A 25848-nucleotide genomic window follows, 5' to 3' on the forward strand; every position below is an offset into this window, starting at 1 on the left:
ACCAGTACCCCACCTCCACCTTGCTGGCGTCTGAGTCGGAGTGGAGCTCTCTGCCCTTTACTGATCCAGCCTCGGGCCCATCCATCTGGCTCATCAAGAGCTACTCGCATTTCATCAGTCCATTAAACCAAAAATCAGTCTTAAGATATTTCTTGGCCCAGTCTTGATGTTTTATTTTATGTTTCTTGTTCAAAGGTGGTCGTTTTTCAGCCTTCCTTACCTTGGCCATGTCCCTGAGTATCGCACACCTTGTGCTTTTTGATACTCCAGTAACGTTGCAGCTCTGAAATATGGCAAAACTGGTGGCAAATGGCATCTTGGCAGCTTCACGCTTGATTTTCCTCAATTCATCGGCAGTTATTTTGTGCCTTTTTTTTTTCAACACGTTTCTTGCAACCCTGTTGGCTATTTGCCATGAAACGCTTGATTATTCGGTGATCACGCTTCAAAAGTTTGGCAATTTCAAGACTGCTGCATCCCTCTGCAAGACATCTCACAATTTTTGACTTTTCAGAGTCTGTCAAATCTCTCTTCTGACCCATTTTGCCAAAGGAAAGGAAGTTGCCTAATAATTAAGCACACCTTATATAGGGTGTTGATGTCATTAGACCACACCCCTTCTCATTACAGAGATGCACATCACCTGATTTACTTGATTGGTAGTTGGCTTTCAAGCCTATAGAGCTTGGAGTAGGACAACATGTATAAAAAGGATGATGTGATCAAAATACTCATTTGCCTAATAATTCTGCACACAGTGTACATGATCTAAAGTTACATACAGTTCAACGAAATCTGTCCCAACCTGACTGTAGCTCAACAGAATCTGTCCAAACCTAACTGTAACCCAACTAATTGTGTCCAAACTTAACTGTAGCCCAATACATTCTGTCCAATCTCAATTGTAACCCAACAAATTCAGTCCAAATTTGACTGTATCCCAACAAATTCAGTCCAGACTTAATAACAGCCCAATCAGTTCTATTCAAACTTGACAATAGTCCAACTAATTCTGTCCAAACTTGATTGTAGCCCTATAAATTCTGTCCAATCTCAACTGTAACCCAACAAATTCTGTCCAAACTCACATTTAACCTTACAAAATCTGCCCAAGCTTGACTATTGCTCAACAGAATCTGTCCAAACCTAACTGTAACCCAACTAATTGGGTCCAAATTTAACTGTATCCCAACAAATTCATTCCAGACTTAATAACAGCCCAATCAGTTCTATTCAAACTTGACAATAGTACAAACAAATTCTGTCCAAACTTGACTGTAGCCCTATAAATTCTGTCCAATCTCAACTGTAACCCAACAAATTCTGTCCAAGCTTGACTATCGCTCAACAGAATCTGTCCAAACTTGACTTTAACCCAACAAATTCTGTCCAAGCTTGACTAAAGCCCAACAAAATCTGTCTAAACTCAACTGTAACTCAACTATTCACACACAATTTCTCCACTTGTATGAATGAGCAATGGCTGAGAGATAATGAACATCAAATGAGGACATGACGTGTGTCCCCAGTGTCCTCTTTTGTAAAAAAAACTATGGACACCCAATTTAAAACCATGTGTGGGATCGTATGGACACCTTCTGAGACTCGAACACTCAGACGTACAGTGCTTCTGATCATGGTAGCAGTAATTGCAAGTGTCTGCAGGATTACTAAAGACGCCATTCGTCTAAATTTTCACACGAATAAGACCCCAGAGTGCTGATCCAGGATCTGATTAAGTCTCTTAAACTAAAATACACATATTCAAACAAATAGAGCTGAACTGAGGCCATTTGGATCAGAGATCCTAAATTGAGAGATTACGCAGCAGTGGTACCAATGATGACGATGTCAACTGAACAAAGAAACGCGTCTGACAATGAGAAAGGGAAAACAACAGCTTGTCTCTTCCTCCGCTGATATTACTTTGAGCTTTCATGTCAATAATGATTTGTTTTTTCAATCAAGAGGCTCTTGTAATGTACCAAACACTCTGGCAAGCCGCCCAATCTCCTCATAAAAATGACATCTTTGATGTGATAGATGCCGTGCAGAGGCTTGTTTAGACTAAAAACAACAAAATGAAGACAAACATCTTATTGATTTCTTATGTCTTCCTACCAACGTGTCAGCGAAAAAATACCCTCCCTGGCCACTTTATCAGAAACCCCTCCCTTTTATCTCTGTGTTAGCCATCTGTTAGACCAGAGGTCTTCAAACCTGGACCTTTGATCCCCAATCCTTCATCCAGGGCTGGAGATTTAGGGAGTTGGGGTTGATGAGGTGGGGTGGTGATCATCATCATCCGACATCCTGACCTCCCTAACGCTCTTTTCACTGAATGCAATCTGATCCTCACAGCAATGCTCCTCCAAAATCTAGTAGACAGCCTTCTTCCCTGGACAGCAGGACACTTGATTTTGGAAAAAACAATGCATGAGCAGGTGTCCCAATACTTTTGTCCATTTCTTTTAACCAATGCTTACCAGAAAATGAAAAACAAATAAGAAAAATGGCCACTTTATCAGAAACCCCTCCCTTTTATCTCTGTGTCAGCCATCTTTTAGACCAGAGGTCTTAAACCTGGACCTTCGATCCACAATCCTTCATCCAGGGCTGGAGACTGGATTAACGACCATGTCGGGGTACTGCCTTGCTGAATATGGGCCAGCATCCCAAAAATATGTGGACAACAGAGGTGCTTTGGTCAGAATGACTAATACAAACTCTACATCAACCAATAATCCAAAAGTCTCCAACTGTACAGAGATCAAAGCAAGGTGGAGCGAAAAGGCAGGCGTTTCCGATAAAGTGGCCAGTTCACTAATGCGCTTGTGGCTGAATACAATCAAATCCTCACAGCAATGCTCCTCCAAAATCTAGTAGACAGCCTTCTTCCCTGGGCAGCAGGACACTTGATTTTGGAAATAAACAAAGCATGAGCAGGTGTCCCAATACTTTTGTCCATGTTTAAAAACCAAATTTTTGAGAAAAATTGAGTAAAAATGAGAAAATTTTTATGAAGATTTTTGAGAAATACTTAATTTTAACTTTAAGTGTCAAAAAAAAGACGTTCTTTCCTAAGTCGCTGCTGTGAATCCGGCCCCTGAAGTGCTTTTCCTCGGATGATCAACAGAGATATAAATGGATAAAAGGATTTTCACCTCTCCTTGCTGAAGGTCGGAGAGTTCTTCAATAAAATGACAAAGCCTGAGCGCCGGAACAGTCAGACAATTCAATTAAAAACTTCCAAAAAGGTAATCAAACTCTTTCATCTTCCATCTGAAAGTGGGACATCAAGGGACTATTTTTAGCCACCTTACATCATCGCTACGACTACAGTCATTAAAACCACACATCTGACCCTTTCAGACCTCACCATTAGGACAGCAAATGTTTGCATTCAGCTACTTTAAACTGTACGTGTTGCTGACACAGCTGTGCAAATGCCTGTCTCAACATGAGCCTATTGGCACCATGCCAGCTAATGCCAGACTTAGCTACAGTTTATACCCCCTTCATATGGGCCTGGGGGACCCTGGGCTCAAATACAGCTGCTCCAGAGCATCCCATTCTATTGGCAGCACTTTTGTATGAAGAATATTCACCACTGTGCAGTAGGAACACCTTTACCTAGGTAACATGCCCATGTGGGCCCTGTCCGGGTAGCCCAAATGGGAACCAGAAAGATTTGTCCATGGGTTCCATGTTGGACCCAAGGGTGACCAGGGTCACTGACGGGACCAGGAGGGGTTAAACATGGGCCCGTCTGGGTTGTGCACTGCACATTGAGCCTAGACGGGCAACATGTGAGATTAGGGTGGGATGTAACGATGTATAAAACCCACTAAGAGCCCAGGCCCACCTTGAAGAACCTACTGGTACAATGCCTAATACCAGGTTTGGGCTTGAGGGGTATAAAGCCCCCCAGCATGGAGCTGTGGAGCAGTGGAGGAACTGTGTTCTCTGGAATGATGGTCGGTGCTCCATTAAATACTTTCGGGATGAGTTGAGGAGTTGGGGTTGATGAGGTGGGGTTGTGGTGATCATCATCATCCAACATCCTGATCTCACTAAGGCTCTTGTCACTGAATACAATCAGATCCTCACAGCAATGCTCTAGTAAATCTAGTAGAAAGCTAAGATTCTTCTCTGGACAGTAGAGAGACAGTTCCTCCAACAAAAGCAGGATCAGCTCTTTTAAATACCCTCGATTTCAGAAAAAACAATGACTGACTGAACAGGTGTCCCAATACTTTTGTCCAAACTTCTAAACCTACTGCCAGTTCCTGAATGATGCTGTTCCTCAAGCTGCATTCAAGAAGGCCATGATTTTTATGCGGGGCGATGCTCCAGCCAGCAAAGTCCTCGAAGATGATTGAATAATGGACAAAAGTATTGGGACACCTACAAGAACTTTTATAACCCCCTTTCAAAATCCCTCACCATTAATTTGGAGTCTGTCCCTCCCTTTGCAGCTAAATTATACGGACAAAAGTATTGGGACACACTGAATAATTGAATTCTGGTGTTTCATTAAAACCCATTGACACATATAACGTACGTATAACATGTACGTATAAAATCCAGCCCCTAGCCATGCAGTTGGCCTTTCTTACACACCACTGCACCAACAACAACAACAAGTCAGCTGGTGAAATTTCCTCCCTCCTAGATCTTCCTCCATCAGCTGTGAGTGGTGTTATTATTATTGAACAGTGGAAGAGTTTAGGAGGAACAGCTCACAGAGAGCAGCTCAGCCACCGAGTGTCTGTCAGACCACGTAAAGCTACAGAGCGGGGTCAGGGCCGAGACCTGCTGCTGCTGTTAGAGCTTAGAGCAAAGAGGGACCGACTCCATATTAATACAGCCTATGAGTCTAGAATAAGAGGCCGTAAAAGCTCCTGTAGGTGTAATGTGGGGGTGTCCCAATACTTTTGCCCATATAGTGTATATACGAATATACGCTCACTGTGCACGCAGTGTAGCTCTGAACTTTCTGATGGTCTCTCTATTAAACATCAGCTAGGAGACTCTTTGTTCTAAACACTTTCAAGAAACTCTAACAAAGACCTTCAGAGATTTTCCAGTCTTCAGGCAAAAGACCGGCGTGCAGTTTCTCCTAACTGGCTTAGAAACTGACAACTCTGCCCAAGGCAAACCTCCACAGACTGTGAACCTGACCAGATTTCAACTTGTGGAGCACCAGGCTGCTCCTAATCATCTCAGCTTGGGGCCCAAGGATGCTTCAAGTCTCTCAGGTCTGTGATGTTTGCTCATACTGACTATCGCTTTCAGGCATAAACAGTACAGCACTCCGGCTGAAGGGTGGTGGGGTGGGCGGGGTATGGGGGGTAGGTGGGGGGTAGTGGACAAATACTGTTATCCCCCCAACAGCTGCTGTCTCTAAAGCATGGGGTATCATTTATAGTGACTCAGCCTGGTCTGTCCTTCCGACGTTGGACAAGCTGTCTGTGGACACCCCTTCTAATGACTGCATTCAGCAGTAGAGAAGAACTGCCAATAGAATAGACTGACTCTCTGGTCTGCCTAATAATGCCAGGCGTGGGCTAGTAGAGGGGTGTATATAAAGCCCCCCAGCATTGAGCTGTGGAGCAGTGGAAGAACTCCGTTCTCCGTGTTCTCCGGACTGATGGATGGCGGTGCTCCATTTAACACTGACCTCCTGACCTCACTAATGCTCTTGTCGCTGAATGCAGTCAAATCCTAACAGCAATGATGCTCCTCCTCCAAAATCTGGTAGAAATCCTTTGTCTTTATCCTCCAGTAACTCCAACAAAAGCATAACAGAAAGCTGAACCGGGTCATTTCCAAATCCGAGGATGCTGCTGCGAAGAATGGACAGAGATCATCTGCCAATCATTTGCCTGAACGTGACTTTAGTTAGTATTCTGGACCAGAGGAGACCATTGAAAACCAACGTTTTCAAATTTCATCTGAATTTTCTGAAGCGGAACTTTAATTTGGTATTAATAAAACGTGGCGAGATGCTTTCACAAAATCCCTTTTAATAACTCGGACTCATTTCCTGTCCACTACCTTCCTAAGAGCTCTGCAATTTGATGGAGGGGATGGATTTTTTTTCTTGCCTAAAAATCGAGGAAGAATTGCTGGTGTGTCGTCTCTCTCCAGGAGAAAGTGGCAGTTTGGCGGAGGACCCGTGGGATTGGCGAGGGTGAGGCAGGGGCAGGAATCAAAGCACGCTGTCAGAGTCTCTCACACTGAAAACACTCACTCCGGCGGATCAGTCAAGCATGGTGGCTTCTCTTACCCACAGTAAATGGGATACCACACCCTGGACTGGATGACTGAAGCCTGGAGAGAGAACCGGTTGCACTAAGACAACATGCTAAATCATCAAATCATCAAACATCAAAGCCTCTCCAGGAGACCACCAAAACAGTTCAAAGGCCAGTTTTGGAGACCACTTGGAGGTTCGCATAATGTCCACTTATGAATTAGTGACTGGCATTGAGCTAGCAGAGCCTGAGTCTACTGTCCAGGAAGGAAGGCTTTCTACTAGATTTTGGAGCTGGAGCATTGCTGTGAGAATTTGACGGCATTCAGCGAGGTCAAGGCGCCAAATCATCCCAAAAGCATTGAATGGAGCACCCACCATCATTCCAGAGAACACAGTTCTTCCTCAGCTCAGTGCTGGGGGGCTTTATACCTGTCTAGCCCATGTTTATCTGTGATGTATTGGCAATACTTCTCTACATGGACTGGACAACCTGTGTATGTGTGTGTGCACACAGTGCAACAAGAAGAGGTGTCCACAAACATTTGGACATGACACTTTGCCATCAGCATCCGGGGTCTGGGAGAGCACAATCGACCACGGGGTGGGTAGATGGCGCTCTCTCCTCCTTGGTCGGCAAGGGCGTCTGTGGAGGTCGGGACACGGTGCTGTATCAGAGGAGACAACTGTCTTACCCTTCTATTATTGACAAAAGTATTGGGACACACCCCTTAATCATCCAGTTGAAGTGTTTCATTCAGGCCGCAGGGGTGTAAAATCAAGCCCCTAGTCATGCAGGCATGCTGCCTGGCTGTATGTAGGAGACAATGGCCTTACCCTTCTAGGGTGGGGAGCATTGCTAGTGCCAGAGGGAGTTTTGAATGGGTGGGTTAATTAGCGGTATATAACATAAAAGCAAAAATCATCAAACATCAAAGCCTTCAAAACAGTTCAGAGACCTTTAAAGTTCGCATAATGTCCACATATGAGTTAGTGACTGGCATTGAGCTAGCAGAGCCTGAGCTAGCAGAGTGTGTCGAGATGCTAGGTTTGATTAGCAATTAACGCTGCTCAGCCATATGTTCCTCACTGAAAGGGGCAAAAAAAGGCTCAGCGGAAGCGACTGAAGCCTGAACGTCGGTGGCCATCACTGAAATGGGAGACTGAGCGGGTCGTGCATGGATATGCTGATAACTTTGATTAGCGATTAATGTGGGCTCGTCCGCGCTTCAGTCTGGGGTATTACACAAGACACCACCTGGGGACAAGCCCTCTCCGAGCAGGCGCTAAGCCAGGCAGGCTGTCTCATCTGTCGATGACTCATGGCTTGTCTAATGTGGAAAATGGCAACGGCAGATCCTTTCCGGCAGACGTCGAGAACAGCGAGTCTACTTTAAGATTCTTTTTTATTATTATATTTTTTTTCAGGGGATGTTGTAGGGTTTTTTCCCCCGGAAGCCGCCACACAGGCATGCAGAAATAATTAAAGGAGGTGTAGGCCGGCCTAGCTACGGGTCGTAGGCTTGACAAAAGGCTTTGTGTCGCTAAGCGCTGGAAGATTATTGTAGCAAATTGGATTTCGTGAATAGCTAACGAATGCGGCGCGTATCAGTATTCATTAGATGATGGCCTGTCATGGACTGTAAGGCTGCAGGATTCATCAACGTGGCAGAACATGAGTGCCTGGACAGGAAGGAAGCTCCTGGTCAAGGACTAGGCCCCTCTTATACATCCAGTTCATTAGGAACAGTGTAGTCAATAAAGCTACCATTGGTACACTGTATGGACAAAAGTATTGGGACACCTACAGCAGCTTTTATGACATCCCATTCTAAATCCATAGGCATTAATATGGAATTGGTCCCCCTCCTTGAAACTATGCTATAAGGACAAAAGTATTGGGACACACCTCTTAATCATCATAAAGTTACAGAGAGGGGTCAGGGCCGAGTGCGGAAAAGCCCCCAACGCTCTGTTGCTGACTCAATAACTGCAGAGCTCCAGACCTGCTGTTATACACTATATGGACAAAAGTATTGGGACACCTACATATTACGCCTACAGCAGCTTTTATGACATCCCATTTTAAATCCATAGGCATTAATATGGAATTGGTCCCCCTCCTTGAAACTATGCTATAAGGACAAAAGTATTGGGACACACCTCTTAATCATCATAAAGTTACAGAGAGGGGTCAGGGCCGAGTGCGGAAAAGCCCCCAACGCTCTGTTGCTGACTCAATAACTGCAGAGCTCCAGACCTGCTGTTATACACTATATGGACAAAAGTATTGGGACAACTACATATTACGCCTACAGCAGCTTTTATGACATCCCATTCTAAATCCATAGGCATTAATATGAAATTGGTCCCCCTCCTTGAAACTATGCTAGAAGGACAAAAGTATTGGGACACACCTCTTAATCATCATGAAGTTACAGAGAGGGGTCAGGGCCGAGTGCGGAAAAGCCCCCAACGCTCTGTTGCTGACTCAATAACTGCAGAGCTCCAGACCTGCTGTTATACACTATATGGACAAAAGTATTGGGACACCTACATATTACGCCTACAGCAGCTTTTATGACATCCCATTCTAAATCCATAGGCATTAATATGGAATTGGTCCCCCTCCTTGCAACTATGCTATAAGGACAAAAGTATTGGGACACACCTCTTAATCATCATGAAGTTACAGAGAGGGGTCAGGGCCGATTGCAGAAAAGCCCCCAACGCTCTGTTGCTGACTCAATAACTGCAGAGCTCCAGACCTGCTGTTATACACTATATGGACAAAAGTATTGGGACAACTACATATTACGCCTACAGCAGCTTTTATGACATCCCATTCTAAATCCATAGGCATTAATATGGAATTGGTCCCCCTCCTTGCAACTATGCTATAAGGACAAAAGTATTGGGACACACCTCTTAATCATCATAAAGTTACAGAGAGGGGTCAGGGCCGATTGCAGAAAAGCCCCCAATGCTCTGTTGCTGACTCAATAACTGCAGAGCTCCAGACCTGCTGTTATACACTATATGGACAAAAGTATTGGGACAACTACATATTACGCCTACAGCAGCTCTTATGACATCCCATTCTAAATCCAAAGGCATTAATATGGAATTGGTCCCCCTCCTTGCAACTATGCTATAAGGACAAAAGTATTGGGACACACCTCTTAATCATCATAAAGTTACAGAGAGAGGTCAGGGCCGATTGCAGAAAAGCCCCCAACGCTCTGTTGCTGACTCAATAACTGCAGAGCTCCAGACCTGCTGTTATACACTATATGGACAAAAGTATTGGGACAACTACATATTACGCCTACAGTAGCTTTTATGACATCCCATTCTAAATCCATAGGCATTAATATGGAATTGGTCCCCCTCCTTGCAACTATGCTATAAGGACAAAAGTATTGGGACACACCTCTTAATCATCATAAAGTTACAGAGAGGGGTCAGGGCCGAGTGCGGAAAAGCCCCCAACGCTCTGTTGCTGACTCAATAACTGCAGAGCTCCAGACCTGCTGTTATACACTATATGGACAAAAGTATTGGGACACCTACATATTACGCCTACAGCAGCTTTTATGACATACCATTCTAAATCCATAGGCATTAATATGAAATTGGTCCCCCTTCTTGAAACTTTGCTAGAAGGACAAAAGTATTGGGACACACCTCTTAATCATCATGAAGTTACAGAGAGGGGTCAGGGCCGAGTGCGGAAAAGCCCCCAACGCTCTGTTGCTGACTCAATAACTGCAGAGCTCCAGACCTGCTGTTATACACTATATGGACAAAAGTATTGGGACACCTACATATTACGCCTACAGCAGCTTTTATGACATCCCATTCTAAATCCATAGGCATTAATATGGAATTGGTCCCCCTCCTTGAAACTATGCTATAAGGACAAAAGTATTGGTACACACCTCTTAATCATCATAAAGTTACAGAGAGGGGTCAGGGCCGATTGCAGAAAAGCCCCCAATGCTCTGTTGCTGACTCAATAACTGCAGAGCTCCAGACCTGCTGTTATACACTATATGTACAAAAGAATTGGGACAACTACATATTACGCCTACAGTAGCTTTTATGACATCCCATTCTAAATCCATAGGCATTAATATGGAATTGGTCCCCCTCCTTGAAACTATGCTATAAGGACAAAAGTATTGGGACACACCTCTTAATCATCATAAAGTTACAGAGAGGGGTCAGGGCCGATTGCAGAAAAGCCCCCAACGCTCTGTTGCTGACTCAATAACTGCAGAGCTCCAGACCTGCTGTTATACACTATATGGACAAAAGTATTGGGACAACTACATATTACGCCTACAGTAGCTTTTATGACATCCCATTCTAAATCCATAGGCATTAATATGGAATTGGTCCCCCTCCTTGCAACTATGCTATAAGGACAAAAGTATTGGGACACACCTCTTAATCATCATAAAGTTACAGAGAGGGGTCAGGGCCGATTGCAGAAAAGCCCCCAATGCTCTGTTGCTGACTCAATAACTGCAGAGCTCCAGACCTGCTGTTATACACTATATGGACAAAAGTATTGGGACAACTACATATTACGCCTACAGCAGCTCTTATGACATCCCATTCTAAATCCAAAGGCATTAATATGGAATTGTCCCCCTCCTTGCAACTATGCTATAAGGACAAAAGTATTGGGACACACCTCCTAATCATCATAAAGTTACAGAGCAAGGTCAGGGCCGAGTGCTGAGCTCAAAGCAGAGTGCAGGAAAGCCTCCAACTGACTCAATAACTGCAGCAGAGCTCCAGGCCTGCTGTTATACACTATATGGACAAAAGTATTGGGACGCTCGCTCATTCATTGCTTCTTCTGAAATCAAGAGCTTTATCCTGCTTTTGTTGGAGTAACAGTCTCTACTGTCCAAAGAAAAAGTGTTTCTACTAGATTGTGGAGCTGGAGCACTGATGTGAGGTCAGGGTGTTGGATGATGACCACCCCACCTCATCCCCAACTTTCCAACTCCTCTCAAACGTCCTAACTCATCATAAAAGTATTGGATCGAGCTCCTCCATCCATCATTCCAGAGAACACAGTTCTTCCACTGCTCCACAGCTCAATGCTGCTGGGGGGCTTTATATACACCCCTCTACTAGCCTAGGCCTGGCATTAGACAGCAGCATGGTGCCAATAGGTTCATGATGCTGATCTGCTCCAGAGAATAGACTATTGACTGTACTTCTCTACAGGGACTAGACAAGCTGTGTGTGTGCATTTGCACATCTGTCTCAGCAATATGTGCAACTTGCATGTTTAGTGAAGGGTACTGCTTAGCATCTCTGGTCAAGCTGTTTCCAGAGGCCTAACAAACATCTCCAAGAAAAAAAAGTCCATATGAGCTCAACTCTCATTTTTCACTGCTGTGACAAGGCACCTATAAAGATGCTAATAGGCAGCAAACATCCTGCTGTTTCGCTAAATGGATCAGAACCTTCCAGACTGCGCTGCTGAAAGTAATCTCATTAAAGTGACGTTTCTCACAGGATTAGCGTGGGAGGCTACTGCTGAGAGCCATCATGAGACTTTCTGGACTGTGACAGCCTCTGATGTACCTGGCTAGCTCTGCTTTTCTCTGCTCAAGGAGGAAGAAAGAACAGAACTTCGGTACACAACTTCAGGCCAAAACAGATGGACTCGATACTCCGGCTCCATAATTCAGAAGCCGGAATTCCCAGAGCTAGCTTCAGAAACACACCTGGCTGGTTTTGCCTGGGGAAGCTCGAAGGGGCACCCATGCCCACCTTAATCCAAACTGAAGTGTTTGAGACTTGCAGGACGCTCTGAGCAAAGCGGCAGATTACCCTTTTGCGGTCGACCCTCCCTTTCACAGCTGTGGATGCCACTCCTAATATGATGGATAGGCTTCATGTCTGTACTTGCAGGCTTTGGTCTCGCCTTAGAGGGGCTTTAAAAGCAGCTGCTGTGATGAAAGACTTACTGCTACAGTCTGATGAAGGGAAATGGGTAAGGCGACATGACACCTACATAAGTTTTCCATGACAAGTGATATGAACCTGCATAAGCATTTACAGTATTGTAAATGCTTACAGTACAGTTTATGAAAGGTGCACTACAGTAGTCAGTAGAAAATCCATAGTTATGAAGGTCTGCAGCTGGTTTGCTGAAGTAACTATGCCATCACTGCCCAGTCAGTACAGTACGGTGTTGTGACCAATACTAAACACTAAGAAGCAATTCTGATAGCTAGTCAAATCACAATGTACTTCAATAATTTGGGTTATTAATTAATTTAATATTTATCAATAATCACACTTTCTAACCCTCCTGTTATGGGGTCAAACAGAACCCCCCCCCCCCCATCGCCCAGGCACTGCCTGTAGGGTTTAGTTCTAGCCCCCTTTTGGTTTCTCTCCTGTCATTCTCCCCTATGGTTCCTGCTCAGCTCCCAACTCCTCCCAGTCCCAGGTGTTGTTCTGTTCGCCATTTCGTTTGACAGGAGAAGGAATCAACGTTCTTAGCTTTGAAGGGAAGTCAGTGTGCAAATATTTAAGTTCTATATCTGTCATTTTGGAGCATTTCTATCGTACTGCTTTCTGATACAATGTTAAGAGTCACATTATGGAGAAAAGTGGAAAAACAAACCCAGCAAAAGTGGAGATACAAGTTTTTGGAGTGACAGCGAGGTTGTATTCCTGAAGTTTGGTGAGGAAAACCCACAGTTATGAGCGCTACCGTGCTACAGCTCATATAACCCTTCAGTGTTCAGGCAGAAAATGCTGCTGATGTTCTAGCTGATGTTTCAGCTCCAGCTTCCAAGTCTGTGGAGATTGCAGATTAGTGATGTCAATCTTGGAATGTAGTACAGTGTGTGTGTGTGTGTGTGTAAAAGTGTGTGTAAAAGTGTGTGTGTGTGTGTGTAAGTATAGCAGCATAGTTACACAACCAGTGGTGACCTATATGCTGGCTGGCTTCATGAATCTACACTCTGCAAGAGTTGGATTGAGAGAAGGAGTATAAATAGGTTGTGCACACACTTCCTCTATCTGTGTTCTCTCGCACTCTCTCTCACTCTCTCGCGCTCTCTCTCACTCTCTCTCACTCTCTCGCGCTCTCTCTCACTCTCTCGCGCTCTCTCTCACTCTCTCTCACTCTCTCGCACGCTCTCTCACGCTCTCTCACGCTCTGGCTTCCAGTCCTATCTTTCCCATTAGCCTGTGGCTAGAGCTTATAACCCCTGGGGGCAGCGAGTGATTAGGATCTTACCTCAGAAAACTTGTTCCACAAGTCGTCCCTCGCCGCGTTCCCGTACATGTGCGTCATTAAGTAGTCCTGCGGAAACAGAGGGAAGAGCCGGCTGTTAATTCAGCTCTGCACAGATAAGTAAAAAAAGCAGATTTAGAGGACTGGACTGCAGAACAACCCATCAACTGCGTAGCTAATCCACGCCAATTTACAATCAGCACAAGTGTATGCAAATTGGAACCAGCTGTTTGGGTGTGATTGGCTGTTAGTTCAAGAAGGACAATAAGAAGGCCAATTAGAGGCTCATTATGTTGCATGGTTTGCGTGTCGCTTCTTCGCTTGTGCAGAACGAGTGAGGCAAACACTTGGCAGCGTGGTTTCAGGGTCTTCTGGTGTGGACGGAGAATCGCTGGGAAAGAAGAACCCTCAGAGGAAACACTGTCGACCCAGAAGCCAAGCTTGCCCTGCAGGGCGGCGCTGTCCAGGGTGCTGGACCCAGCTGCTGTCCAGCTCTGCTGTCATGGACAACCGACACAGCCACATTACCCAGCGTTCAAGGGCGCAAGGCTGGCACGGCTGGCACAAAGCCTTGGAGGAAACACTGTCGACCAAGAAGCCAAGCTCGCCCTGCAGGACGGCGCTGTCCAGGGTGCTGAACCCAGCTGCTGGTCCAGCTCTGCTATTTTAGACAATCGATATGGCCACATTACCCACCGTTCAAGGGCGCAAGGCTGGCACGGCTGGCAAGGCTGGCACGGCTGGCACAAACCCTCAGAGGAAACACTGTCGACCAAGAAGCCAAGCTCGCCCAACAGGGCGGTGCTGTCCAGGGTGCTGAACCAATCTGCTGGTCCAGCTCTGCTGTTTTGGACAACCGACACAGCCACATTACCCACCGTTCAAGGGTGATGGCTGGCACTCACTAAGGAGAGCACCTGTGCTCCATTCCTGGCTACAGCACCACCATAAAAAGCACCGTCGGGTGAGCACCCTGTTAGCCCTCCACGTTCAGGCTGAGCCTGAAGCTTTTTCTACTGTGTTTATATCATGCATGTACACTATGTGTCCAAATGTTTGTAGACACTCTTGCTAATGAATGCATTCAGCTTGTCTAGTCCCTGTAGAGAAGAAGTACTGCCAATACAATAGGACAACCTAGATGAACCTATTGGCACCATGCTGCTGTCTAATAATGCCAGACATAGCCTACATGGGGATGAAGCCCCCCAGCTGCATTGAGCTGTGGAGCAGTGGAAGAACTGTGTTCTCTGGAATGATGGTGGTGGAGCTCCATCCAGTACTTTTGGATGGGATGGGTCACAGCAATGCTCCTCCACAATCCAGTAGAAGCAGACTTTTACATTTTGGAGGTATCTTTGGACTCTGACCACTAAGCTCTTCTGTTTTGCAGACGTTTGGACGTTTGGAGAAAATTCAGCTCCGAGGAAGATCTGGAGAATGTTTGTTTGGGAACTTTAGATGAAGAGAACTTTCCCAATGTTTGATTGTAGAGAAATTGTAGAGAAAAGCATAAATTAAGTTGGAAATCTTGGAGGAAACATGGAGGAACACGCTGCAAAAGGGCTGGAAGAAGCATTTAGCTTTGAAGGATGGATGTGATGAATCTACAAATTCACATTTTTAAAATGTGGATGAAAACAAACAAATAATAACACAGTGGAGGAGTCGGCAAATGAGCTGGAGGAAGGGTTTTGGAGGGGGCAAAGAAATCCTGAGAGATAAATATTCTTTACCTCTGCGAACTGGAAATAATGAGCTCCCAGTATCCATCTGTGCAGAAACACCATTAGCCAAAACTGATTGAGAGCCTCCATTTCAAACACAAGAGGGATTTTCAGAAGCTCTGGTTTTAGGTCTTCTGTAGATTATAGGCATAAACCCCACAGACGCCACAGTTAACCTCGTTACATAGGGCTGTGGCTCGCACTTCCAAGCAGTTGGCAGTGGTGGCTCAGTGGTGGCTCAGTGGTTAGAGCACTGGGCTGTTGATCACAGGGTTGTGGGTTTGATACCTGAGCTCGGCAAGCTGCCACTATTGGGCCTCTGAGCAAGGCCCTTAGGCTGTCCTTAGGCTGTCCCCAGGCTGTCCCCCATTCCAGGTATGCAGGTGTGCTCACTGTTCCTTAGTGTCCAACATAAATGGTGAATATGGCTGCCTTAGTCTTGTCAAGTGGCTACTTGGTTGACACTGTGGCTAGGTGGCTGCTATGGTATCTCAGGTTTCTGCTATAGTGTTGTTAAATGGTTGCTATAGTGCAGCTAGGCAGCTGCTATGTTGTTCCTTGATGGTTGCACTGGTGTTGGGTGATGTGTTTTGCTATGGTATCCCTTATGGTTGCTAGGTGGTTGCTATGCAGCTATTTTAGTATACCAGGTTATATCTGTGCAGCAACTGTAGTATAGCAGGTGGTTGTTATGATGTCTCAAGTGGTTTTTCAAGTGTTGTCAGGTGGTTGCTATGGTACCCTACGTGGTTGGTTGGGTGTTACTAGTATATTTGTATCCTAGTGACAAAAGAAGGATGCAGAAACCCTTGCGCCCCTGTATACAAGCCCAGATCTCACAACAAGACCGAACCATCTGGAGTAACGCAAGGTGGTTGTTGGTGCATGGGTAAGTGGTTGCTAGAGTGTTGTTAAGTGGTTTCTATGCAGTTGCTATGGTGTTATCATTGGTTAAATATATGGATGTAAGTTCAAAGCTGCGGTAAGGTAAAAGCTAAGGTAAAAAAGGATATAAAACAAGGTGGTTGCTATGCTAGTGTTGCTAGGTGGTTGGAATAGTATCTCAGGTGGTTTCTATGGTGTTGCACAGATGGAATTTGGCCTCCGCCTTTAACTCATCAGTGAAGTGAACACACACATGCACATTAGTGAGCAGCCACTGTGCCCAGGGAGCAGACATGGTTAGGGGCCTTGTTCAAGGGCCCAACAGTGGCAGCTTGGTCAGCCTAGGTATTAAACCCACAACCCTGTCTTTAATAACCCAGTGCTCTAACCACTGCTGTGGCGTTGCTAAGCGTCTGCTAGGTAGCTGCAATGTGGTTGCTAAGTAGTTGTTAGGTGGTTGCTATGGTGTTGCTAGGTAGGTGCTATAGTCTTTCTAGGTTGTTGCAGCACTGATCTCTCTCTCAAATTCTGTATACACACACATATTTACACATTTATTTACACAAATACACACACACACACACACACACACACACACACACACACACACAAGCGGAGTTCCTCGATAGCTCTCCGGTGACCGTGAGCGAGAAACACGTCGGCTCTAATCCTTTCTTAAACAAAACACCCCCGTGCTTCCCCTGTTCACTGGGAAACTAAACCCCCCTGCTGTTCAGATGCAAATCAGACCACCATGAATCCCACCCTGAAGAAGAGCTAATCTACACCACCCTTCAAATGTTTGGGGACACACTGTGGCTGTTCAGCATGGTTTGCAAGATTGCATACTAATTCATACCGGATTGTCCGTAAATAGAAACCTCAGACAGATTCACTCTGGATTAAATTTCCTCCATAATAATCCAACTGTAAAAACTACACCCTCTCCAGATTCATACCGGATTAACATCCCTCCACAGTTATGACCGTCAGACTGTGAAACCTATACACACACAATGAAAAGTTAACTCATTGCAAATTCATACTGGATTAAAATCACTATACAGTTATTACTGTCAGACTCTGAAACCTACACAGACCACAGACTCATACTGGGTCAAAATGACTCCATAATTATTAGATTGTAAAAACTAAACCCACTGGAAATTCATACTGGATTAAAATCCACAATTGTCCCGAATTCTCAGACTGTAAAACCTACAAATACTGCAGATTCTTATTGGATTAAAATCCACAATTGTCCAGAACGGTCAGACTGTAAAACCTACAAACACTGCAGATTCATACTGGATTAAAATCCCACAATTGTCCAGAACGGTCAGACTGTAAAACCTACAAACACTGCAGATTCATACTGGATTAAAATCCCACAATTGTCCAAAACGGTCAGACTTTAAAACCTCCAAACACTGCAGATTCATACTGGATTAAAAGCCACAATAGTCCAAAACGGTCAGACTTTAAAACCTCCAAACACTGCAGATTCATACTGGATTAAAAGCCACAATAGTCCAAAACGGTCAGACTTTAAAACCTCCAAACACTGCAGATTCATACTGGATTAAAAGCCACAATAGTCCAAAACGGTCAGACTTTAAAACCTCCAAACACTGCAGATTCATACTGGATTAAAATCCCACAATAGTCCAAAACGGTCAGACTTTAAAACCTCCAAACACTGCAGATTCATACTGGATTAAAATACACAATTGTCCAGAACTGTCAGACTGCAAAACCTACAAACACTGCAGATTCATTCTGGATTTGAATTGCTTTGAATTGAAGTATCAGACTGTAAGAACTAAACCCACTGGAAATACATAGTGGTTAGAATCCACAATTGTCCATAATTGTCAGATTGTAAGAAATATGCAAATAGCAGATTCGTACTGGATTTAAATCACTACAAAAATTGTAAACATTAAACAAATACAAAATAGTAATTAGTAATCACTGTAAATGTGAAAATATATAGTTTTGCTCAGAGTAAAATTAATATTTTATTATTTCTGTTCTTCATTTTAACACAAACACATACAGGAATCATGATTAGACCATTTTTTCAGGTTTCAGTATCCAGTGAAGTAGATACATCATTTCCAGTCTCCGTTTCAATATTTTAATCCAGTAAGGAGCTCTGAAAATATTGGATCACAGATTAATTAATTATAGAGAGTCCAGTGACAGTCCCACTGGTCACGGCCCAGCATACAGGAATGTGTCTGGAGAGCCAGCGGATGAATGCTGTGCATCCTGCCTGACTGCATCTGCTCTGAGCCACTGAATCTGTCCATTTCTCTTCCTCCCTCTCTCTCTCTCTCTCCTTCTCTCTGGCCAGTTGACCATAGCCCTAAGGCTAAATGACCATGAGGTCCAATCTTGCCCGTGGTCAGCCTGCCAAAGTGTGTTGTTGTTATTTTAACTGTGATGCTTTCTGCTGACTGTAACAGCATGGGGACCGTAGCAAAAATAAACCTGCCCACTTTTGGACAGGTTCAGTCTAGTCCACCAAGGTCACACACATATACACATACCCACCCACACACACACACACACACACACACACACACACGAAAAAATAACCCAACACATGACTTCAGGACCTGAATCACACACACGGGCAATTTGTTTTATATATGCTACCTGTGATCTGGAGTCTGGATCTGGAGTATAAGTACTGTACTTATAAGCGTATATAAGGAGTATATAAAGGGAGTATGGAGTGTATATGAGGAGTTTTTGAAGGATGTATAAAGAGTAGGGGACAGATGGAGGATTTGATGGCCATATGATGGGTGTCAGAAGGTTCTGTGAAGTCTGTATGAAGGGTGTATAAAGAGTATATAAATTGTATACTGTATGAAGTGTGTATGAAGGATATAGGAGGAGTGTATGAAAAAGATATAAATGTAAAGGAAGGGTAGATACATAAAGGGTGTATAAAGGGTATTTTATGGGTGTATGAGGGTGTTAAGGAATATGAAGGATATATAACGGGTATATGAAGGCTATACTGTATGAAGTGTGTATGAAGGGTATATGAAGGGTGTAAATGTAATGGTAAGGTATTTGATAGGTGCATAAAGGGTATAGGAAAGATATTACAGACACATACAGAGTGTATAAAGGGTATTTTATGTGTCTTTGAAGGATGTAATGAAGGGTATATAAAGTGTATATGAAGGGTAAAAGGGAATGAAAGGTATAGTAAAAGGGTAAAGAGTATAGGAAGAGTATATGAAAGGTGAATAAAGGGCAATATGATGGACACAAAGAGTGTATAAAGGGTATATGATGGGTGTATGAAGGGTATTTGAAGGGTATATGAAGGGTGTATAAGGGTATATGAATGGTATTTAAAGGTTTAGGAAGTGGCTTTGATGGATATATAAAGGGGATAATGTATGAAGTATGTATAAAGGGTATAGAAAGGGTATAGGAAATATGTCTAAATGGTAAAGGGAGAGCATATAATGCACATATCAAGGGTGTATGAAGCATATACGAAGGGTTGATGAAGTATATAAATGAGGTAAGGTTAATAAAGGGTGTATAAAGGGAATAGGAAGGACATTATGGCCAGTATTAAAGGCATTTGAAAGGTATAGGGTAATAAGGATATAAGGTAAATGAAGGGTGTTTGTAGAGTATAGTAATGGTTAATGAAAGGTAAATGAAGGTTGTATGCAGGATATATGAATTGATAACAAAAGGCAAATGAAGGTTATGTGTAGGGTGTATGTAGGGTATATGAATAGTTAATGAAAGGTTAACGAAGGGTGTATGTAGGGTATATGAATTGTTTAAAAAGGTTAATGAAGGGTGTATGTAGGGTATATGAATTGTTTAAAAAGGTTAATGAAGGGTGTATGTAGGGTATATGAATTGTTTAAAAAGGTTAATGAAGGGTGTATGTAGGGTATATAAATAGTTAATGAAAGGTTAATGAAGAATTTATGTAGGGTATATGAATGGTTAATGAAAGGTAAATGTAGGGTGTATGTCAGGTTTATGTATAGTTAATAAAAGGTAAATGAAGGATGTATGTAGGACGTATGTAGGGTATGTAAACAGTTAATGAAAGGTTAATGAAGGGTATATGTAGGGTATATGAATAGTTAATGGAAGGTTAATGAAGGGTGTATGTAGGGTATATGTGGGTTATATGAATAGTTAATAAAAGGTTAATGAAGGGTGTATGTAGGGTATATGAATAGTTAATAAAAGGTTAATGAAGGGTGTATGTAGGGTATATGAATAGTTAATAAAAGGTTAATGAAGGGTGTATGTAGGGTGTCAGAAATGAAAGAAGGCCTTTAGCGATGACTACAGCGACTCAACCTATAGAACATTTATATACTGCCGTCTTCCAACACATCTCACATCACTGTCCATCGGAGTGATCAGAGGAGTGAGTAAGAGTGTGTTGTGTTGGCGGGGACTGAAGTGTGTGACGGACTGAAAGAGTGATTTATTCTCTGGCAGCAGCGGAAATCCTCTTATCTGTTCGGAGAAGGAAAAAAGCAGTCTGCTGATATGCATATATTTGCATAGTGGCGAGGGACCACCCAGAGCCATTTCAATATATGTGTGTGTGTGTGTGTGTGTGTGTGTGTGTGTGTGTGTGTGTTGACATTATCCAGTGTACATGGCCTCGGTGAGTGTTTTAATGAGGAGCCGCTGTTTCACTGCTGTTCTGTGACCAGAAGCTCAATGTAAACATTGAGAAACACACACACACACACACACACACACACACACACACACTTTCTCCTGCACACACACACAAAACACTTACACACACACTTACACGCACAAACATACAGACAGACAGATAGACAGAAGCACATCATCACATTCAAACATCATTATCACAACCTCACATCACACCCTCTCATTTACATGATCACATTACATCATCAGGCCACACCCTGGCAGCATTACAGCGCATCTTTACATCATCACAGCACATTAGGGCAGAATCATGTTCACATCTTAAAATCACCTCCTCACAGTCTTACATTACATCATTACTTCATATTTACACCATCACAACACAGCATTACACAATCACATCACCACACCCACACAATCATCACATACATTTTTTCTGTCAACACATCATCACATTCATCAACACATGATCTTTTCTACAGTCGCATCACTCCATCACATCACTGCATCCACACAATCACATCACATTATCAAATCCACACATCATGCCACGTCATCACATGACATCACATCCTTAACTAATCGTATCAACACAGCCACACGACACCATGTCCTCACATCTTCAAACCACATTATCACATCGTATCACATCATCACACATTACCTTCCTATTGTCATCACATCACATCCACATGAGCTCTTCCACAGTTTCATCACACCATAACATCCACCCAATCACTTCACATCATCAAATCCACACATCGTGTCATATCATTACTCCATCACATCACATTCTTAACTAATCATTTCACCACAGTCATACATCACACGACATCTTTACATCTTTGCTTTAGACATCACATCTTATCATTACAGAATCATGTCACATCCACACCATCACATTACATTATCACATCCACATTATTAGAGCCATATGACCATATCCACATCATCACATCCACATTATTAGAGCCACATGACCATATCCACATCATCACATCCACATTATTAGAGCCACATGACCATATCCACATCATCACATCCTCATTATTAGAGCCACATGACCATATCCACATCATCACATCCAGATTATTAGAGCCACATGACCATATCCACATCATCACATCCACATTATTAGAGCCACATGACCATATCCACATCATCACATCCACATCATTAGAGCCACATGACCATATCCACATCATCACATCCACATTATAAGAGCCACATGACCATATCCACATCATCACATCCACATCATTAGAGCCACATGACCATATCCACATCATCACATCCACATTATTAGAGCCACATGACCATATCCACATCATCACATCCACATCATTAGAGCCACATGACCATATCCACATCATCACATCCACATTATTAGAGCCACATGACCATATCCACATCATCACATCCACATTATTAGAGTCACATGACCATATCCACATCATCACATCCACATTATTAGTCACATGACCATATCCACATCATCACATCATCACACCCACATTATTAGAGCCACATGACCATATCCACATCATCACATCCAGATTATTAGAGCCACATGACAATATCCACATCATCACACCCACATTATTAGAGTCACATGACCATATCCACATCATCACATCCACATTATTAGTCACATGACCATATCCACATCATCACATCATCACACCCACATTATTAGAGTCACATGACCATATCCACATAATCACATCCACATTATTGGAGCCACATGACCATATCCACATCATCACATCATCACACCCACATTATTAGTCACATGACCATATCCACATCATCACATCCACATTATTAGTCACATGGCCATATCCACATCATCACATCAACATTATTAGAGCCACATGACCATATCCACATAATCACATCCACATTATTGGAGTCACATGACCATATCCACATAATCACATCCACATTATTAGAGCCACATGACCATACCCACATCATCACATCCACATTATTAGTCACATGACCATATCCACATCATCACATCCACATTATTAGTCACATGACCATATCCACATCATCACATCCACATTATTAGTGACATGACCATATCCACATCATCACATCATCACATCCACATTATTAGTCACATGACCATATCCACATCATCACATCTATACAATCACATACAGTCTGCGAGGGAAGAACTATGGAGGCAGATTACTCGGTGTAATTATCTTGGAACTAAAACAGGAGTTTCTCCACCAACAGACAGACAGAGAACATCATCCATAATTCATTACTCATCTGCCTAAATGAGTTCCTCCGAGCTGATTTACAGAAAAACACACTTCTCTGGATATGAAAGTCATTTTGAGACAATTGAGCTACACACTGTTTGCTGAGGAGTTACATTCACCCTTCTTCCACATTAATCACACACACACACACAGAGAGAGAGAGAGAGAGAGAGAGAGAGAGAGAGAGAGAGGAGATATACTCGATATGGACAAAAGTATTGGGACACCTGTTCATTCATTGTTTCTTCCGGAATCAAGGGTATTAAAAAGATTCTAACCTGCTTTCGTTGGAGAAACTCTCTCTCTCTACTGTCCAGGGAAGGCGACATTCCGCTAGAATTCAAAGCTGGAGCACTGCTGTGAGGATTTGATTGCATTCAGTGACAAAGTGAATGTGACTGACAGTAAGAACAGCAACCGGTTCTCCAGCAGAGATGGAGGAAATGCGGAGAGATGATGGGGAAACGGATTTAACGCTGGCTGTTTGCTCGCCGCCGTCTTTCATCATGTTTGGAATTGAATGGAGGCCTATCTGTCTATTTCACCTGTATTCAAAACACACCGCTGGGACACACGGCGCTCAGGATCCCATCATCCACTCTCACACAGTGAAGATCAGCCCAAACAAGCAGAGCCGTCCTGTTCCATCTGCTTTGTTCTCTTGAGATAAGCAATCTGAGAGGTGACGGCCTCGGAATGGAGATTCGGGCTTTGAGACGCTGCTACTGTTTTAACTCTGCTCGGAACTTCAGTCCATTTCATATCATAGATAACTCTGAGTTCTACAGTCTCAGAAACCACATAACCAAGCCTGTCAGAGATTACTGAACACCTCCACACACCTCGAGTTAGCACAAGAAGCTAGCATTAGCATCTATGAACGGCATGAAATAATGGGAGGTTCTGAAGAGCTCACTGAGCTCCAGCGTGGTTCTGGATGTAATAGGAGCTCAGCACCGCTGCACCAACAACAACAAGTCAGCTGGTGAAATTTCCTCCCTCCTAGATCTTCCTCCATCAGCTGTGAGTGGTGTTATTATTGAACAGTGGAAGAGTTTAGGAGGAACAGCTCACAGAGAGCAGCTCAGCCACCGAGTGTCTGTCAGACCACGTAACGTTACAGAGCGGGGTCAGGGCCGAGTGCTGAGCTCAGAGCAGAGTGCAGAGAAGCCTCCAGACCTGCTGCTGCTGTTAGAGCTTAGAGCAAAGAGAGACCGACTCTATATTAATACAGCCTATGGGTTTAGAACGGGAGGCCGTAAAAGCTCCTGTAGGTGTAATGTGGAGGAGTCCCAATACTTTTGTCCATATTGTGTGAACATATATATATGTTTGTATAGGCGTGAGCTAGCTGTGCTCTATCCAATACTCTTGCATGGGATGAGTTGGGGAGTTGTGGATGATGAGGTGGGGTGGTGATCATCGTCCAACATGCTGACCTCACCATCACTCATGTTGCTGAATGCAATCAAATCCTCACAGCAATGCTCCAGCTCCAATATCTAGTAGAAAGTTTTCAAAAGCAGGATCAGCCCTTTTTAATACCCCTGATTTCAGAAGAGACAATGAATGAGCAGGTGTCCCAATACTTTTGTCCATTTAGTGTACCATGTGAGCATGTGAGTATCTGAGGCCAGGACTGCATGGAGATCATCCAAAACAAGCAGAATTCCCTCATGCTGCGAGAGGTTCTGAGCAGAAGCCTCGCCAACAGCTGATCCGGGCGTCTAGCCCGTCAGCATTCCTCTGTTGTTTCTGGACTCCCGTTGTCCTCGGCTCGTCTCCAGCTCGGATTCATTTGCATCGTCCATCTGAGAGAGACAGTCTGAGAAGTGATGGGCTCTGAGCAGAGATAAAAAACGCAGGCCTGTTATCTTCTCACACTCTGAGCTTTTAGAGCCACTCAGTCTTCATTTACGACTCCCCCCGTCCTCTTATACAGAGCGTCTCTCTGTCCGTCCACTCCTTTGTACCATAAAGAACAGAGGAGCGGCTCGGCCCCCAGCCTGCTGCCGCCTGGCACAGTCAGAGCTAATGGAGGTCGAGGAGTCAACCACAGCGTGACTGCTGTCCACCACACACACACACACACACACACATGCACACACTTAGGCATGCAGCGCACACACACACACACACATATAGGCACTGGCTTTAATTATGCAGAAAAGAGAGAAAAGAGAGAAGCTAAGGTACAGTGTGTGTGTGGGGGGAGAGAGAGAGAGAGAGAGAGAGAGAAAGAGAGAGAGAGAGAGAGATGAATTGTTATTACTACTCTTAATATTAAGCACTTGTTTCATTACTTTGGCAGCAGTTGTTATTAGCAATTCATGCCAATAAAACTAATTGAAATTGAAAAAAAAAGTAAAAAGCAAAATTAAACAGAGAGAGAGAGAGAGAGAGAGATAGTATAAAGAGTGAGAAAAATAGTGGGAAAGAGATACAGACAGAAAGCAAGAGAGAGAGAAAAGAGAGAGAATAAACAGAGCGAGATAAAAGAGACAAAGGGGACAAAAAGAGACGAGAGATGAAAAGACAGAAGAAAGAGAGACAATAAAAATAGATAGACTGACAGAGAGACCCGAGACACACAATTGAGTGATGTTGGGTGGTGATTAATGCTGGATGATGTTAGGTGATGCAGGGTGATGATTATTGTTGGGTGATGTTAGGTGACGCAGGGTGATGATTATTGTTGGGTGATGTTAGGTGATGCAGGGTGATGAT

At 43.7% G+C, this 25848-nt stretch overlaps 1 protein-coding gene across 1 annotated transcript in view; it reads right to left on the reverse strand.

Annotated features, from left to right (window-relative positions):
* The window catches only part of LOC140550261 (thyrotropin-releasing hormone-degrading ectoenzyme-like), a 341162-nt gene that overhangs the window by 91766 nt on the left and 223548 nt on the right, over window positions 1-25848 (reverse strand). Inside the window, exon 9 of the mRNA XM_072674121.1 lies at window positions 13542-13607. Within this exon, the coding sequence (XP_072530222.1) occupies window positions 13542-13607 (66 nt within the window). The remainder of the gene's footprint in view (window positions 1-13541; window positions 13608-25848) is intronic.

Source organism: Salminus brasiliensis, chromosome 2, assembly GCF_030463535.1.
Source record: "Salminus brasiliensis chromosome 2, fSalBra1.hap2, whole genome shotgun sequence".
Classification (NCBI taxonomy): Eukaryota; Metazoa; Chordata; class Actinopteri; order Characiformes; family Bryconidae; genus Salminus; species Salminus brasiliensis.